This window comes from Cervus elaphus, chromosome 5 (genome assembly GCF_910594005.1).
Source record: "Cervus elaphus chromosome 5, mCerEla1.1, whole genome shotgun sequence".
NCBI lineage: Eukaryota > Metazoa > Chordata > Mammalia > Artiodactyla > Cervidae > Cervus > Cervus elaphus.
The window spans coordinates 114,819,765-114,837,970 of record NC_057819.1 but is presented as its reverse complement, the minus strand read 5'-3'; the positions used below and the strand labels follow the sequence as shown (position 1 = coordinate 114,837,970).

General features: G+C 48.8%; 1 protein-coding gene across 9 annotated transcripts in view; it reads right to left on the bottom strand.

The window, feature by feature from the left end:
• ATP6V0A1 (ATPase H+ transporting V0 subunit a1) overlaps positions 1 to 18,206 on the bottom strand; it is a 53,019-nt gene that overhangs the window by 2,805 nt on the left and 32,008 nt on the right. For 4 of the 9 annotated variants that reach the window (XM_043904643.1, XM_043904646.1, XM_043904642.1 and 1 more), the window contains exons 15-21: positions 16,207 to 16,325; positions 15,199 to 15,415; positions 14,725 to 14,832; positions 10,024 to 10,131; positions 9,042 to 9,059; positions 4,671 to 4,788; positions 4,211 to 4,382 (exon numbers count right to left, since the gene is read on the bottom strand). In XM_043904643.1, coding sequence (XP_043760578.1) covers positions 4,211 to 4,382; positions 4,671 to 4,788; positions 9,042 to 9,059; positions 10,024 to 10,131; positions 14,725 to 14,832; positions 15,199 to 15,415; positions 16,207 to 16,325 — 860 coding nt within the window. Of the gene's footprint in view, positions 1 to 4,210; positions 4,383 to 4,670; positions 4,789 to 9,041; positions 9,060 to 10,023; positions 10,132 to 13,840; positions 13,916 to 14,724; positions 14,833 to 15,198; positions 15,416 to 16,206; positions 16,326 to 18,206 lie in introns of all 9 variants that reach the window. The other 5 variants (XM_043904647.1, XM_043904644.1, XM_043904649.1 and 2 more) reach the window with 3 other exon arrangements.

Below are 18,206 nucleotides of genomic sequence, written 5' to 3'. Positions count from 1 at the left end.
GGGGGTGCTTCAAACTGAAGTCAGTTGCAGGACTCAGCCCCATGTCCCAGCACCCCCATGATGAGGGTCCAGCTCCGGATACATCCCCTGGGGAATGTGGTGGGGGTGGGGGTAGGTTTCAGCTTCTCCCGGCTCTGAGGACTGAATCCTCCATGCTGCGTAGGCTGCGTGTGTACAGGCAACAGCATTTCATGTCATTCAACCATGTACAGCCAGACGGTGGGCAAGTCACCTTGGGGTCTGTGATGTATCTGACCTCTGGCTGACTCATCACACAAACAGTTCTGATCCAAACTGGCTGAGCGGAGAAGCTGTAGATGTGTTCACAGGCCCAAGGGGGTCAGAGGCAGGGGTTTCTTGCCATCACCCTGCCTGCTTCATGTATATCAGGGGACCCAGGCCTGGGAGGGGGGCACATAACTCTACTCTGTGAGCAGATGGGCGGTCCCCCTGACACACCACCTGATACCCCCTCGCCGCCACTTAAGGACTTAGGGTGGTGCCCACCGGGGACACTGTGGGTATTTCAAGGCCAGTGTGGCTCCACTTCTTGGTCGTGCTTGCCCTAACCTCCCAGTACAAAGCTGGAAAGCAGTTTCCTTGCTGGTCTCTCCCCCGCACCCCCCGGCCCCAGCCAGGAACTGTGTGCTTCCTGAGAAAGTACAGACATGAAGTTCTCTGTGCCGGGGCGCGGCGGGACCTTGCTGGCTGCCCTGTAAGTCCTTCCTTCTCGGGGGCGGGGGTGGGGGTGGGGGTTCTGCTTGGGACGCCTCCAGGGCCTTACCACACCCCAGGCCACTAAAATGCATCTCCAACTCAGCAGCTGCGAGGAGAGCCTCGGGCAGTCGGGCGGGGTTCTGTCACTCTGCCAGCTCCCACACCTGGCAAAGGCCACCGGGCGGCCCGGAAGGACTGACTGGGAGTCCCGGGAGAGAGCACCCCTGCTACGTGACAGAAATCTTGTTTTCTTGAGTGAATGAAGGGAGAAAACCTGGGCTTCTTCCCTTCCCTGCTGGGGTGTGGCCGACGGGAGGCGGTTTTAGAGAGACGGTCCTGTCCTGATCTGAGCAGTGCTGGGCCTGCAGCACACAGCCAGCCGATGACCCCTGTGCAGGGCTGTGAGGTCAGCCCAGGGGGCTACATTTCAGGGGTTTTCATTCTCCTGAGCAGCCATTCCCTCAGCCACCCACGGTGTCTGGCTGTGGTGCCATTGTATTCCTTACAAACAAACTGGCCCCCAAATCTGCCCCTTTAGCCCCCAGTCTGAGTGTGCATGTGGAACCTGCTAGGTAGGGAGGGAGGAGGTTCCTGTGAAGGTAGGTCATGGGGCAACAAGTTTTCTGTTAACATCAATCCGGTGTCCACAGTTCAAACCACAAATCGCACCCCTGCCTTTGCCTTTTCTGAGGAAGAAAAGACCTTTCATTATGGTAGGCAAGAGGGCCACACTGTGCACAGTTGGTGGGAGGAAAGGACAGACAGATGTAACTCAGGAGGAGACAGAGTTAGCAGGTGGGTGCATGAATTCACCTGCTGTTTCCACATGTCCTTCACCTCATGTCCCTACGTGACCCTCAGACTCAAGGTTTATCTTTGTTATTAAGTCAGATGTTTTTCTTCTTGTTCCCACCAAAAAGACCCAGAACTTGTGTAATGGGACAGTCCTTGCAGAATCAAGAAAGCCCAGCTGAACACCAGGGGTAAGGCGACAGGTATAAAGATGCCCAGGCTGGAAGCCAGGCAAACATAGCAGCAATGTCCCTGCAGCCATTTTCAGCGGGCCCAGCTGTTCCCACCCCTCACAGGATGGTCATAACTCAGAATGCCTGCAGTCCTGCTGGACTGATAATATCCGGAGATCCTCGGGGCACGTCCACACTCAGCCAGGAGGGGGTGCACGAGCACCAGCTTCTTTCACTCCTTTTTAGTGGCAGGGAAAACAAAGGCCTCCAGGGATGGGTTTCTCAAAGTTGCCCAGAGTTTTCACTGCTGTTTTTTTCCTCTCCTATCCAAAATTTCCACTACCAAACAACCACCACCCTGCAAGTATGATACAGTATTTGATGAGCCTATCCCTTGCAAACTACTTCTCCGAGGTATTCAAGTGGTCTCATGTGCTTCCCCTTGGGGTCTCTCTTCTAACAGACTGAAGGGAGCGCTTACACGGGCCACAACCCTCTCCTCAGGGCAGCCTCATCTGCATTTGATCTCGGGTTTGATGTGCCAGGGCACCAGGCCAATCACTTGGTCTGTGCATTACTTCCTACTTAACTGCAGCAACCTTGTCACATGGACATCATCCTCTCTTTTCACAGGAGAGAAAGTGAGGTTCAGAGAGGCAAGTGCTGTCCTCAGGGTCGCCCAGCCAGTGCCAGCAGAGCTGGGATTTAAACTCGGGTTACCCGATTCTGAAGCTTGCTTCTTCGCCACCTGTCACTTCCTCAGGCTCATTCATGAGGACCTTCACTCGAAGCCCACAGGTAAGCCTGAGGAAGATGAATCCTTCTGGTAGCAAAGCGTGACCTCCAATCGCCACAGTTCACTCTGGACACCGGGCCCAGGCGGCCCTCCCTGCTCCACATGGGCCTGGCTCACTGCTCCGCCAGGTCTGCTCCAGCTCCTTGATTGCTCCCCACTGACCTGGGGGTAGGTAACGGGTTCCCCACTCAGGCTGGAGTCCAGGTAGGTTGGTCACTGTTCCCTGGAGCCCAGCGCTCAGGAGACAGAGAAGTGAACAGGAAAGGAAGGAAGCCAAGAGGGTAAGAACAAGTGAGTCACCACAGGCTGGCAGCACCGGGTGGTGAGGAAGTGTGCTGGGGCGAGCGTGCACTGATAAGCTGAGAGCGGGTAGTGCGCCAGCAGTCGGCCACTCGGCCGGGCCAGACTCCTGGCTCCCAGTAAACAACAGCTGGGCGGGGAGGGGACGTGGGGGAGGAGAGGGCCAGGCCTGAGAAAGCACGGTGTCCTGACGCGGATTCTCCTAAAGGAGCTTTTGAGGGAAGAGTCAGTCCCGGCCACGGCTCCCCCTCCCCCGCCTCACTTTCCCCTGTCATTCAGAACAACAAATGACAACGGAATCTTTGAGCCGGCTCAGCTGAAAACAAGTCAGACAAGAAAAAAACAAAGATAAGGGGAGTGGGGAAGAGATTTCTCAGGTTCAGATTTTAGTTTTCTTCAGGTTTTGAGAAGCAACGGAAAGACTCAGCCCTCTCTCCTGACCCTGAGATCATGAACACTGCAGATCATCTCGTCTAGGGAGCCCAAAGGGCAGGACAGTGAGTCTGTGAGCCCCTAAACTGGCACAACTGTGTGTGCACACTTCAGGCCTAAAGCTTCCAGAGCCGATGGACCCCAAAAGAGAGGGAGAATCATAACGTGAAGGGAGAGATGGAGATTCAAGGAGGCAGGTTTGGGGTCAGGTAGCCAGATAAAGTGCAGTACGGCCAGTTTTCAGTATAAACATGTCCCGTGGACATCTGGGAAATACTAAAAAAAAATGCTCATTGTTTATCTGAAATCCAAATTTAACTGAGGGCTCTGTAACTTTGTTAAATCTGCCAACCTTACTCTGAAGTTGTGGAGTCACAGTCCAGACCAGACCTCAGCTCTCCACTCTGCAGGACCTGAGCCAGCTCCATCCACAGCCATTAAGAGCCATAGACAACACTCAAGAAAGAAAACAAACAAATCCAAAACCTGCCCTTCTGAAGAGGTGGCTTCAGCGTACCGAGCAACATGCTCTGGAACAGGAGTTCCCCCTACTCACAGAGAGCTGCCAGGGTCTTACCTAAAGACACTGGCGCCATGATAGGATACGTGGACAAGACAAGGGCAGAGTGTGCTCCAGCACCTCCCTGGACTTAGAATCTACTCCACAGCTGCTTTCATTGCTCTGAGGACAGGAAAGAGTTAAATGCCAGTGCAAAACACCCCAAAGACCCCAGAAGAACTCTGAAGCCATAATCAAGACACTGAAGAAGGCTGAACACAGGAGAGCGACTCTGACAGCACACAACAGGGACTCCTCCCTGGAGGCTGGGAAAAGTGAGCTGTGCTATTCAGAGGACACTTCCTGAGGCTCACTACCAAGTACGTCCTTGGGCATGAGGATGTGAAAGCAGACACTTCCTAGCGTCTTCGGATTCTGGCGTAAAACCGCCCTCTGTGCAGCTAAGGACACGTCCCCGCCCCGGCCCGCGCTGCCCCTCACCAGTGTAACCGCAGCGCATGGAGAAAGGCTGAGAGGCCCTCCATGATCAGGAGGATGGCCACGGTCAGGGTGGCGAAGGCGGCGAAGATGAAGAACAGCGCCAAGCCCCCGGCCAGGCTCTTCACCTTCAGGCCGATGTGGATCACCATGGTCCAAAGCACCTCGGATAGCTCTGGGGAGAGACAGGACATCGGTTCAGGCAGGCCAGGGGTGCTGCAGGCTGTGCACCTCGCTCTCCATCTCCCCACCGCAGTATGCCCTGCCCCCCGGCTTCCTGCGACCTCAACAGCTAACCTGGCAAAAGCATGGACACTCCCAGCGGGATGTCTTTCTCCCGGGATTTGAGAGTCCGTAATTCCAGAGCCATAAGGTAATTTCCACTCTCTTTAAGCCCCCACTGGAGGGAGAGCCCAAGCAAGGGGGACAGACACGGCTTCTGACCTGAGAGAAATACACTCACGTGCATGAGCGAGGCTCAGGGCCCAGAGCCGCAGGTAGGAGGCGGTGTTGGAGATGCAGCCCAGGCAGTACTCGATGGTGTGGATGGCCTGGTGCACCATGGTGTCCCCGAAATCAAACTGTCAGGGGAGGAAACCAGACAGCGGAAATGAGGCGGGGCGGGGAGCGTGCAGGGGTCTGAGTGCTGGCACAAATGGCCACCTGGACCCAGAGCCCTTGGTGCTGAATTCCTGGTGGAGACACTTCGGTGGGGCCATTCCCGGAAATCCTGCCTGGTTGGGCCCCAAGCTGGGTGCCCCCCTCTCCTCAAAACACTACATTGTAATGAACTACTTCTTAATGAGGCTCTTCTCAACACATTTGCTTTTTCTCCCCACTAGGCTGTCAGCTCCGGAGTGGGGTGCATGCTGGGCTAAGAGCTGTCTGGCAGCTCTGTTCTGGCTTGACTTCTACCTTGTGGGGCCTGAGAGCAGAGCACCCTGCTCTCAGAGCCAGGAGGGCAGGAAGGGCTCTTCCCTGGGATGGGATCAGGGGACAGGCCACCAGGCTGGAAACCACCTGGAGAAGACTAAACCCCTGCAGCCCCTTTTATTTTCCCAACATGTGGGCAGCAAGTTAACTTCCTGTTACTTTAGAGACTTCCGAAAAGATCACACAGGGACGTTTTGGCAAAGTTTTACAAATTCCTACTTGGGCAGGTGATGAAGGTCAAACAGAACACGCATTGTCTTTTTGGTCTGTTTTCCTCACGCTCCCTTTCTTCCGGTTTTCCTTTCAACATCAAAGATTATTTCCAGCATGAGGAGCAGGGGCAGTGGGGAGCTTCCTGTTAGGCCTGCTCAGAGTCCAGCCCTAGGTATGCTTCCGGGCCTCACTCTCCCAGGTGGAGCCACAGCCACTGAAGGCCAGGAGGCAGGCAGCCCCTCCCCACAGGGCCCAGACCAGACCCGGTGAGCAGAGGGCCACTGCCCAAATCGGCTTTCCAAGCCTGCCCTGCCCGCAGGTCAGTCTGTTTTTCACCAGTTTCTTTCCAGATTCACATGACTTGACCCCCAAAAGATACCAGAAAGAACTGCCTTGAGAAACGGCGTGAGGGCAGAAGAGGAGGGCTGGGCTGGCTGGTGAAGCGCTAACAGCCCAGGCCTCATGGGAATGGCCAGTGGCGAGGGGAGCCAGATCCAGCTCGCCATCTCTGGCGATCACCTCATTTTCCCTCACCCTTATCTATACCCAGAGTATTTCTGGGCTTTTCTTTTGAAATAGGCTCTTGCAAAGTCTTCTAGTTACCCTGAAAACTAGGGTAACCATAGTTACCTGAATCCTGACAATGCTGTTAAGAGCTTTTTGCCACCACTGCTATCACCCCACAGTCCATGCTCCAAGGAAGGACAGGGTCCCCATCTCCACGGAGTGCAAGGCAAGTACTAAGAACTCCGTGAAAGCAGTGACTGTGGGCTCCCCTAGAACCAGATCCTTTCAGCAATTTTATTCCACTCTGAGTTTCTCCCATTAACCAAAAAAGAACTGAGATGGAAGAGGAAGCTTTCCTTCCAGGCGTTACCCTGGCCTTCTCCTCTCTTTCACTCCCAACTTCCTACTTTGTAACCTTGGGCAAGTTTTCATACCTGTATACTGCGGGGCAGGGCGGGGGAGATAATAAGTGGGGTGAGGATTAAGTGAGAAACCAGCCAAGCAGTTAGGAGTCTGTCACTGCCCCATGTGAGTCAGCTACGACTGACTAGGAGCCACCGCAGACGCCCTGTCTAATTCTCTACCCGCCTCCTGGCCACCCCACCATGCCCGTTCCTCACCTGCTGTGCCCTCTTAGCTCCACATACCTCCCGGGCTCACTCCCCTTAGCTCCCGCCGCAAGGTCTAACAGATATCCTGTGACTGAGCCTCTGCAGCATCTGTCACCATTGCCTTGTCCTCCTCCTCTCCTTGACACGCTCACTTCCTCTTGGTTTTTCTCTCCTGTAGCACTGCCACTCAGGCCTTCAGCGGCCACCCCGGGAGGAGCTCCCAATGGGCACCTCTAGTTCCATGTTGTGGGTTTCCAACCAGCTGTCCACATCTCCTGCCCCAGCGCAGGTGCTTCAAACTCCACACCACCCAAACTGAACTCATTGTCTGTTCTCCTCTGACCCTCCGGACCTACTTCTACTCTTCATCCCATGTCTAACTGGGGGTCATAACTAGAGCTGCAGGCACCTGAACCTGGAAGTCAAGCTTGACTTCTCACTCACTCCCACTGCCTGCATTCACGAAGGCCCGAGGCCTGCAGCTTTTACTTCCTCCATCTCTTATTGCTCCCTTCCTTCCCAACTCCCACTGCCAATGCCTGATTTCCCTCCAGGCCTCCCAGGTCCTTCCTGACCCCTCTCAGGCTGTGCCCCTCCTCCACCCAATATACCCTCCATCCTTCTCCCCTAGGGTATTTCAGCAATGGTACACACTGGGTTACTTGCAGTTTCACTGCCCCGTGGCGCTCCTTCTTGCCTAATACTCTACTATGGCTGCTGCCTGCCAACCTCTAGTCTTACTTCTCACCAGTCCCTCAACTCCTGACTGTGCTCTAGCAGCTGAAAACTTGTTTATCTCCAAAATGTGTCTTTATGGTAACTATACATACTATGGGTCTGTGTTCCCTCTGGCCCTCCCTCCACAGAGGACTCTGGCTTGACCAGGCTAACCTCAGCAATAATTCCCTCAGGGAATCCTTTCTAGGGGTCCTCTTCCCCACCCCAGTGTTTTGTCAGGTGCCCTCCTCCTGTGTTCCCACAGCATCCTGGGCACACCTTGATCATAGCATCTGTCACCCAGACTGTCTCCTCAATTAGTCTGGGAGTTCCTTGAAAGCAAGGACTTGTTTTTTTTCTTCTCTCAGTTCTTGCAGCACTGTGCTTGGCACATGGAGGGTGAATGAATGAGTGAGTGGATGAATGTTATCTGGTGAAATGACACAGTAGGGACAGGTCCCACTGACCCTTGCTGAGTGGTTACAGCCTGCAAAGATTTCCCAGACAACTGAGGGGCCGGGCTCTGGTGTGCAGCTGGACAGAGCGCCCCCAGGGAGAGTCTGCTGCCTCCACCTGTGACGTATTTAGATATCTGAGACAGTTATCTGAATGTCCTCACTACTTAATGATGCTGTGGGAAATAATCTCTGAGGGAGTCGGGGGTGGGGCCAGAGACTGGGAAGGCTGAATTTCAGTCCATCTTGTTTGCATGTCCACTCCCCTGGGACAGGGCTGCATAGAAGAGCTGAGCTGGAGGCACTGGTGCTGGAGGCAGCCTTACTGGGAGAGGGCTGGGCTCCTCACTGACACAGACGCGCTCCCACCTGGCCCTTCCAGGCTGCCCAGCCTGCAGCCATGCACAGAGGAGTGGTCTGGAGGAACAGAAGCTCCCAGATGCCCGCCAAGGGGCCTCTCTGGCCTTCAGGAAGACCGAACGCTGTCTGCTTTCACACAGAATAGCAGAGCCTTTCCCATTCCCATCCCACTGCCCACTTAGAGAGGACCAGGAAAGCCAGAAAAGGGAAAGGGTCACAGGTCTGGGTATTTCAGAGAGAAATTTGGGGAGAAGATGCAAACAGTGCAGCAACGCCTATTAAAAACCCAATTTAAAATGTGTACATGGCTAAGTGAATTACGGCTGAGCTAGAAGGCCTTCTAGTCTGGCTGTGGCCTGAACATTTAGCCAACTTTCTTTCTACTCTGTTACTCTCTATGTGTGGCTGGGATAATATGAACTCCTTGCATGCAGATGGACTGTTTTTTTCTAGGATGCATCCTGGAGGCAAAGCCTCCTTTTGGGAAAGCTGTCTATCTTCCAACTGGGTCACGTGGAGGTAAAGGTGACCCCCAGCAAAGGTCCAGCATTCTCACTCCAAGCATCATCAAGCTGATGAGGGCAGCAGGAAGAGGTGGGCTGCATCTCAGGGAGGAAGGGTGAGCTTTCCCATAAGCACTCAGAGGAGCAAGGAGGAAATGGTTACCCCTAGGGCAGAGCAACTATACATAGCATCACAGAGAGGAAGGCGGAGGCCAACAGGGTTTAACTCCCAAGGGGAGTCACTTCAAGAATGCCAGTGCAGACATTACTTGCAGCTCCTTGTAAAGCCATTCTCAAGGCATTAGATCAGCAAAGTCAATGAAACAGAGACAGAGGTGACTGACATGAGATGCAGTTAATGGAGATGAGCTTTTTCAGAACACAGATTCACAGACTGGTTAGAGATGGCCAGTGAGATGCAGGGTACACGGGTGTCACGTGGGGCCCCAGGATGCGGCAGGGACAGCAGAGTGATGACAAGGACGGGAAGAGAAGCCCCAGATAGACATGAAGCCAAAGCCAGCTGGTTTCTTACCACTTCGTCCTCGGTAGGCTTGAAAACACAAATTTACACTTAGTGGGAAGCCACGCCACACACAAGGTCACAAGTCATGAGCACAAGGCTACTCACTGCTTCTTGGTGGGGGTGGGGGACCGTGAATGTTAAATGTTCTAACATGTTAGAGACAGGCCTCCTCAGCACAAATGGAAAGCAAAATCAGCAGTGCTTGGAGTGCTGGTACTTATTATGAAAAGGCATCCCAAGCCTTGCCATTTCTATTTTAAAAGAGTCATACACAAAGTAGACGCGGTCAGTCATACTGCACAGTTCAGTCCCCTGGGTATCCAATTCCTATTCCTTATGCTTTAAAAAGAATATAGTGGATAGATGAGATTCAAAGTTCAGCTCAGAGGCTTTGTGGTATAAATGGTCAGGCAAGGAGACTGATTTAAAAAAAATAGCTTGGAGGTGGTGGTTTAAGGGAAAGTCTAGTAAGTTCAGACTTCACCCTCCCTTTGAAAAGTAGGCAAGTAAGTCCTTTAAAAGGCTCATGGAACGTGTCTGCCACAAGAGCACATTAGTGGAGCAGGACTTCAAAAACCCAGTGACTCAAGTTCACACGGGAACCAGTCTGAGGAGGGGCAAGGGACGAAGGGGCGACCAAAAGTGGCCGAGTTTCTGCTGTCAGAGCCGGGGCACTGGGGCTGGCTCTGCCTCAGTCTGAGGAGAGTGGTCAGTAACTGATTCACGAACAGGGTTACTGCAGGCCTCGCGGAACTCAAGAAGCCAGACAACAGAACAAAATTGCTGTAGGCTCAGCAGGCAACACCTGGAGTTTATAGCAGGGGCCACTGGAAAAAAAGCTGAGGAGCCCTAAGAGGTCCAGAAGGCAGGCGGATGCTCAGTATTAGTATTTTCATCTTTCAAGGAGCAGACAGGAGTGAGGCCACTTGGGGACACAAGACTAGGGCTGAACCAAGACGGGAGGAGAGGAAGCCCACACCACTGATCTTACCTCCTCCGCGTCCTCTGAATGGGTGGAGAGCTGGTCATGCTGAATAATCTCAGCATCCTCCTCTGTCGGTCCGTTGCCCACCCTGATCCCACCAAAGTTGAGAGTTCCCTACATAGATGAACAGAAAGAGTAGAATTTGCCTGGGCTTTAATGTGACATTCTGTGATGTGGGGAAGGGCGATGGTTAGTACACACAAACCTCAGAAAAGCATATATTCTAACAACAAAAACAAACCCCACTGATGGAACAGCTAAGTAAAATCAAGCCACTGTTCCCACCCCAACCACCTCTGCCCAGGCCCAGCCCGAACTACATGTACCACCTCAGTCTGATCAGAGGCAACAAGCAGTTTCTGCTGCACCAAGAGACATCAACTTCGCCTTAGCCAACGCCAACTGAGAATCCTGCTTGCGTGAAAAGCTTAGTAGGAACAGACCCTCCTAACAAGCATGGCTCTATCTGTAAAGGCTTCAATGACCTAACTTTTTCTGGAACTAAAGATTACACTTTCTAAGAGGGAGGGGAGTCAGATGACATGGTGATTGCAACCTGGTCGCCTAAGATTTCAACAGGAGCCTGACAGTTTCAGCAACCTCTCCCCTAAATATACTGGGTCCTTGCCCAGGAACAAAGGACTTTCTAGGTCACAGAACAGGGAAAAAAAAGCTTAATGTACATTAGCTTGCAGCTAGAGAATACCCAGTTAGGCTCCTGTCCTTCAGGGGAGGACTCTGAGTGCTAACACAACTTTTTCACAGGCACGCGGGCAGATGCTGACTAGGTGCCAGCTGCCTCTCACTCCACAGCCATGTTGAGCAGGGTCCCCAGGACCAGAATTTCTAAGTCAGCCTGATCTGGAAAAGTTTGGGTTTATTGAGGCAAGGGGATTCTTTGGGTACAAAAACCAGGCGGAACTGGGGTTAAGTGTGGCAGATACCAATTAGTGCTAACCTGCCACAGAGAGAAAAGGAACCAAGGAAAGAGCTCTGAGACCTATTTCACGCGGCTGCCATCCAGGGAGCCAAACAAGGCAAGAGTTCAAAGGCTGCTCTCCTGCTAAACGGCCTCCAAGCAGCACCACCGACAATATGCAAGCGGTCTGGGACAGCCGCCCCAAGGTCCCCACTCATTGCTTCACCTCTGGTGTGCATCTCTGACCACAGCATACGACCACCGACCCTCCAGGTTTGGGCAGATTCTCTCTTTTCTTCTAGTTAATGGTTCTCATATGCTCGTCAGAGAACCGGCTGTATCAGAATCACCTTGAAAGCTGCATTTCATTAAATAGACAGTCTCGAATATCACCTCTAGAAATGGTAAATTTAGTGGGTCTAGGGTAGGGCCTAGAAAATCTGTGTCTTAAAAAACATTTCCCCAAGGACAAACTGTATGATCATTTTGATTGTCTATCAAAATTGAAAGGGCGTGCCCCCCAAAATGCACGCACCCTTTGAGACAATAAGCCCGCTGCTAGGAACATCTACGCCTGTAAAGTTGTATCAGGACACAAGGACAAGGATGTTACAGTATTCAGAACAGCAAAGAACTGGGAACAACCACCAGAGCCATCTATAAGGGGATGGTTACATAATTTTAGCACATCCAACAGACAGTCCTATGGACTGCTGGGCAACTCTAAGGGTACTGTGATGAAACAGTAAGTCAAGGGGCAGAAGACTGCTGCAATTTAAAACCCAACTGCCCATGTGTTTTAGATATATATACCTGTACATATGTATATACATATTTCTATCAATAGATGACAGATATATGCTGATATTGGCAGAAAAAAATTTAAAGGCAAAATTCCTCACTTGCTAACAATAGCCTGGAGGAGGAGGTAGGGGAAGCTTCACCATCAGTACTGTTTGAAGCCCTAACCAAGTGCACCTATTGCTTTGATTTTAGTTTTTCATGTCAGGAGGGGGTGACACATAATGCCACAAGGGGTCATGGCATTACGGGCAATCTCTATGTCTTCCTCCACTTCTCTGTTCTGTTTTAACACCTAAGAAACAAGTTCAGAGTTCACCAGGTGATTCTGATGTGCAGTCAGATCTGGGAACTGCCCCGGGCACCTCCAGATTGTATAACTATTACACTTGATGACCCCCGAGAGGCGGACTGAACATATAACACAAGTTACACTCTGCAGCATCTTCTGCACCACACTGGTGACAGGACAGGATTCCTGAGTATCCTGGGGTGGGTCCTTGGGTGCCCGGGTTGAGGAAGCAGGCTTTAGGGCCTAAAGCAGAAAGTCATTTCTGAAGTTTTCCCCAACCAGCAGATGAAGTGAGGGGGTAGCCAGGTTAAACCTCCCAGCCAGACAGAATAAGCGTCCCTTCAGAACAGAGGAAGTGTGAGTTACAGGAAGGGAGATGAGACACACACATCAGCAGAAAGAAGAAAAGAAAAAATTAAAACTATGATACACTGCTTACAGACAACCAAGAGGACAGATGACAGAACAAAACCAGATCTGTGTTCATATCCTCAGCTCTTGGGGTCAAGAATCTAGGGCCCTCATAATGGAATGATCATCCTGATGCATTCAGGCTGCTCTCCAGAAATAGATGTTTGGCTAAAGAACCAGTGGGCTAAGGAGTCCCTCCGAATGAGCAGGTTTCCCGACCGGGGACTTTTAACTTGGACAGTATCACAGAAGAGGATGCTAGATTTGAAAGCATCAAGACTGATGCAGCAGAAACACACTTCAAACTAAGACTAGAAGAAAGAAGAGCACATGAGAAGAATGCCAGTATATGGACAGTAAGTGCTTTAGGGTATTTTTTTCCCCTCTCATGAAAGAGAGTAAGTCCCCATTTGAAAATAATTTTAAGCAGCCACATTTAAATATCTTCTGATCCAAGATATCAGCCTTTTGAGACTAGTTCTAGAAGAATAATTAGTTTTCGAAGTTAAAAGGATCAGGAACACCTAATGAAGTAAATGGTCACCATCTAAATATTTAATTTATTTAAAAGAGTATGATGCCACTAGAATACAATAGAACATTAAGAACCGCTACTGGTGAGATTTCAAAAATATTACAGATTATTACCTAGAATAGACTGGGCTAATTTGGTACTAGTGCATTATAAGATTTTGGTTAACAGATGTTTTAAGGACAAATAATGAAATGCTTAAGGTTCAACGGCTGTCACTGAATCATGAGCTAGCATTGGAAGAAGGAAAGATTGAAACAGAAGATGACTTTGTTATTACACCAGGTGGAAAGTACACAAGACACATGGCAAGGATGAGGTCTCAATGAACAGCTGAGGATGTGAGGGCTTCTGAGTCTCTCACAGAAAAGAAGACACATACAAGCTTCCACTGGAAAGACAGTAAGTCACAGCTAATGTGGACCAAATGTCCAAGCATCACTTTGAAGCAGATGTTGAAAGTGGAGGGAAGTCAATTCAAGAATCACAGAGATGTTCTCACTCTATGCTAAAAAAAATCATCCCACACAGGGTCACAAAATACACACATGACAATGGATGAGTCCAAGAGCTGCCCTCTTGGATTAAGATGATGGGCTTGGAGAGGGTATGACAAACGCCCTACGTTCACAGACATGACTGTACTTATACACTGAATGGAAAGTGAGTGGACCAATGGTACAGATGACACCAGAATCTGTTCCTAAGAGGTGGAGGTTTTTTCTGTCAGCGCCTCAATGAGTAACAAGGACATACTTCCCAAGAGCACACATGGCCCATGCTCTCAACATACTTCAAGAGAATTCTGCTGCACTGTTTGCCACCTCTTTAAACAATATGTGATGGTTTGTTGGTTTAATTCACTCACTGTTGCAGCCGCTGCTGCCTCTAGTCCCTGTTGGCTCGGGGTTGGGCTGACTGGGGCCTCCACAGGTTGCCCTTCCTGATAGTGAATGGGAGAAAAGAGGAAGGGAGAAGGAAACAAGAGAGGGAGGGAGTGAAAGGGGAGACGAATGGAGGGCACATGGAAGGATGGAGATGGTCAGAAAAGGGAGAAGGACGGTCTGGTAACTCAGCTGCTCTCCAATCGGAGTAACAATCTAACAGCCGTATGAGAGTCATGCAATACGATCTTTTAGGCTTTACCAGGCAATGTAATAAGTAAGCATTACTGCAGTGCCAGAAATGGATATTTGGCAACTTAAGTGTGTGTGTGTGTAATTCAGATGCACACATATATAAAGTAAGCACAAGTATGTATGCTGCTTTTTTAAAAAGAAAAAACGTCAACGTGCTTTAAACCAAATCTTTCCCTACACCGGATGTTTTGGCTGGTGAAAGTATCATGGTCTCATTTTAAAAGAAAATGTCTTGGTGTCAGCCCTGTGGTTGCCCAGGCAAACCACATGAGTAGGTTCGCTGCCTGCAGCTCCGGCAGCCTTGCTTCAGCTGATGCTGCAGCGAGACGGGCCCAGACCTGGATTCTGCTGAGCACAGCACGAGCCATCAGGAAAGGTGAAAACCATGACTTGTTCTTGCCACCTGGGTTACTCAAAGCTGAATATCTGGATGTCTGAACAGCAATTACATGTTTGTTTTTTTCTTTTCAGCAGGTCCAGGGCTCATGCTGGGATCCAACACAAGTGCATTTTAAGAGAATACAGGTTATGCACAACTCATTACATCCAATAAGGAATTGCACTGATTAAAAAAAAAAAATCTGGTAACTTTCAGCAACAGAAATATACCCACCAAACGCTTCCTCCTCAAGTACTGACGGCGAAGGACCAGTGGTTTAAACAGTAGCATCCAAGGGACACACAGCAGTGCAACCACTACCAGGAAACACTGAATTCCTTTCTGCAAAGTAAGGAGGAAAAGGCACATTGTATTAGTCAAACATGCAATTTCCAACTCTAGCATAGATTTCCCTTAAAATAGTTCTTTCTTACTGATCTAAGAATAAAAAACATAATCAAGTTTCTCAAAATAACTAGATGTTGCAGCAAAGCCCAGGATTGTCCCATAGGATGGGAGTTATAAATTCTACTCTGCCTGGATACAGAAAATTACAGTTGACTCTCCCAAAGAATGAGACTGGGTTGAATTTAGATCTGAATGTGTGGACTGAAAAGGAGTTTTAAAGGCTTCTTTCAGATCACAGAAACATCTGGCTTCCCGACCTAGGATAACCACCTGAGAAAAGTCCACCTCAGATTGACGCACCTGTCCAGAATACAGCATTGAATTACCAGAGTCCCCGTAGGAAAAGAGGAACATATTTATGAAATGGATCAGAAGGCTTGGTGCTTTCTCTGATGTCTTAGCATTGTAGGCCGTCCACTTGTAAAAAATAAGGATAACCAAGTAACCAAACAAAGAGGTCATGAAGATTATTTCTGGAATAAATCCAAAGTAGATACTCAGGGGCTTCTTGAAGTAGCTAAAAATTAAGACAGAAAAAAATGTTAACGCTGAACAGACCCAGGGTCACCTCATACCAAGTGGACTGCTCTCCCCAGACTTTCTACCTAACTTTCCATCAATTCTGTGTTTATCATTTTAAGAAGTGACAGCCAGAAGCACTGGAGGCAACAGACACAGGCAGGATTAACGATGACTTCCAAACTTTTGAGCCTTGAACAGCTCCAATACCATCTCCGTCAATCCCTCGTGAGAAAGAGATGGGAAAATCAAGTACCTTCTGAGACAACAATTCACAAGTTTATGAGAGTTACACATCATGGGAAAAAAACATAACTTCCATTTTGATGAAAATTACACAAGGTGTTGTTTTTTTAACAAAGATCTTGAGAACAATTGTATGTTGTCTGCTCAGTGGCTCAGTCGTGTCCAACTTTTTACAGCCACATGGACTGTAGCCCGCCAGGCTCCTCTGCCCATAGGATTTTCCAGGCAAGAATACTGGAGTGGGGTGCTATTTCCTACTTTAGAGGATCTTCCTGACCCAGGGATCAAGCCCATGTCTCTTGTGTCTTCGCACTGGCAGGCAGATTCTTTACCACTAGCGCCACCTGGGAAACTCATACATTGTTAAGGCACGAATATTAATAAGCAAGCTTCATTTGAAGAAGTGAGATTTTTTTTAAAGGCACTTCTTCAATACAGAACAGTACTCTGAGTTATTACTTCCTCCTAAAGGTATTATGACTTCTTCAGGCAAAAGCACTGTCCGAACTGTGTGAATTCTTAGGACAAAACAGAGCAACTCACGTGTGGTTGAAAAGGCTCAGACTGACTCCAAACAACATGTGGATGATACCAAGGATAACAGACATCTTCATCTTAAAGGAGTTGAGGAAGGTCAGTTTATTGGTAGCAATGTTCCAAATCTATCACAGCCCAAGAAGACAGAAGGCATTACAAACAGTTCTCAAATGGAAAAATATTTACCTACTGTAGAAAGTTTTTTTTTTAATTGTGGAAAATTCTAAACATACACACAAGCAGGGAGAATAACATAACAAACTCCTATGTATCTATGGCCCAGCTGCAATGATTAATTACTGACTTCTCGTCAATCTTGCTTCATTATTACCTCACCTATGCCCCACCTCCATATTATTTTGAAGAAAATCCAGGTATCATATCCTTTAACCTGTACATATTATATTTCAGCATGGATCTCTAAAAGGTAAGAGCTTATTTTAAAAACATGACCACAAAGGACTTCTCTGGTGGTGCAGTGGCTAAGACTCTGTGCTCCCAAGGCAGGAGGCCTGGGTTCAATCCCTGGTCAGGGAACTAGATCTTGCCTGCTGCAACTAAAGATCCTGCATGCCACAACTAAAAGAACCTGCTTAAAAAAAAAAAAAAGAACCTGCTTGCTGCAACAAAGATTGAAGACCCCACGTGCTGCAGCTAAGACCTGGTGCAGTTAAAAAAAAAATCACCACAGTACTGTCATAACACCCCAAAGCATTAACAATGATTTCTGTAATACCATGGAATCATTAATATTCAAATTTCCCTGACTGCATCCATATTTTTAAAAATAATTCATTTATTCAAAGTAGAGTCCAATAAGTCACTATATCACGTGACTGCTGATGCAGTTTTTAAGTCTCTATAGCTTCTCCCTGGAGTTCTCCTCTTTATTACAAAATATTTGTTGAAGAAATTGGGGACATTTATCTTGTAGATGCTGGCTGAAACCCAGTGGTGCTGTCCTTCCATTTATTTTTAAATATTAATTGCCTTCAGCTTTGTCGCTTAAATCCCATGGACGGAGGAGCCTGGTAGGCTACAGTCCATGGGGTCGCAGAGTCGGATACGACTGAGCGACTTCATTTTCACTTTCACTTTGTTGCTTAAGGCCTGGACGCCTGTAAAATTTTCCTGACAGTTCTGTCTCCATTTTGGCCATCAGAGTATGTTTCCTAAGTAGTGACTCTGAGGCAGCCATGTCCCTATGCCAAACCTCCAAGAATACCCCTGTCACCTCTGTGACCAAAAGTAAACTCTGTAACCTGTTAGGCCAGATCTTCCACCATCTAGCCCAGCATCTTTTTTTTGAACTAGCCTCTTCATGAAGAGTTCATCCTCAATGACCTCTAACCTGAAAACTTCTGGCTGGTTCTCTCTGTAGTCCCAGTCTGGCCTAAGGTTCTGCAACTCCAACTGCCTGATGGACATTTATACCCGGGTGACCCACAGGCACTTTAAACTCAGGACCTTCCCTGTAAGCCATCAAATGTCTGCAACAACAACAAAGCCTCTGTAACTACACAACATTACAGAAATGTGAGATAGTATTATTATTAGATTCCAAGCTGTTTGAGGGCAGGAGCTATGTCTTAGAATGATGTGTTTCCCCAGCAGCTGCTATGCCTTATAGATGATAGGGATTCAGTAAACATCTGTTAAATGCACATATGAAATGTTACAAAATATCTCCAAGTGTCAGTTTCCTTATCTGTATAATACAGACAGCAATCTTTACCTGATAGAATTGTTTGGGGATAAATAAGATATGCTGAGGGTTCAGTATAGTACCTGGTCCATAGTAAGCATTTCAGTAACATTAGCTTCTATAAAAATTAAAATAATTAACTTTTTATCTCCTTACCTCTATGCTTTTGCACATACTTCTCTTCACCTATAACAATCTGCAATATTTTTTCAAAGGCCAGATTAATTCCTTTATTTATTTTTTTAATGAGAAACCTCAATCTTTCTGGCAATGATCTGCTTTTCCTCTGGAATTCTGTAAT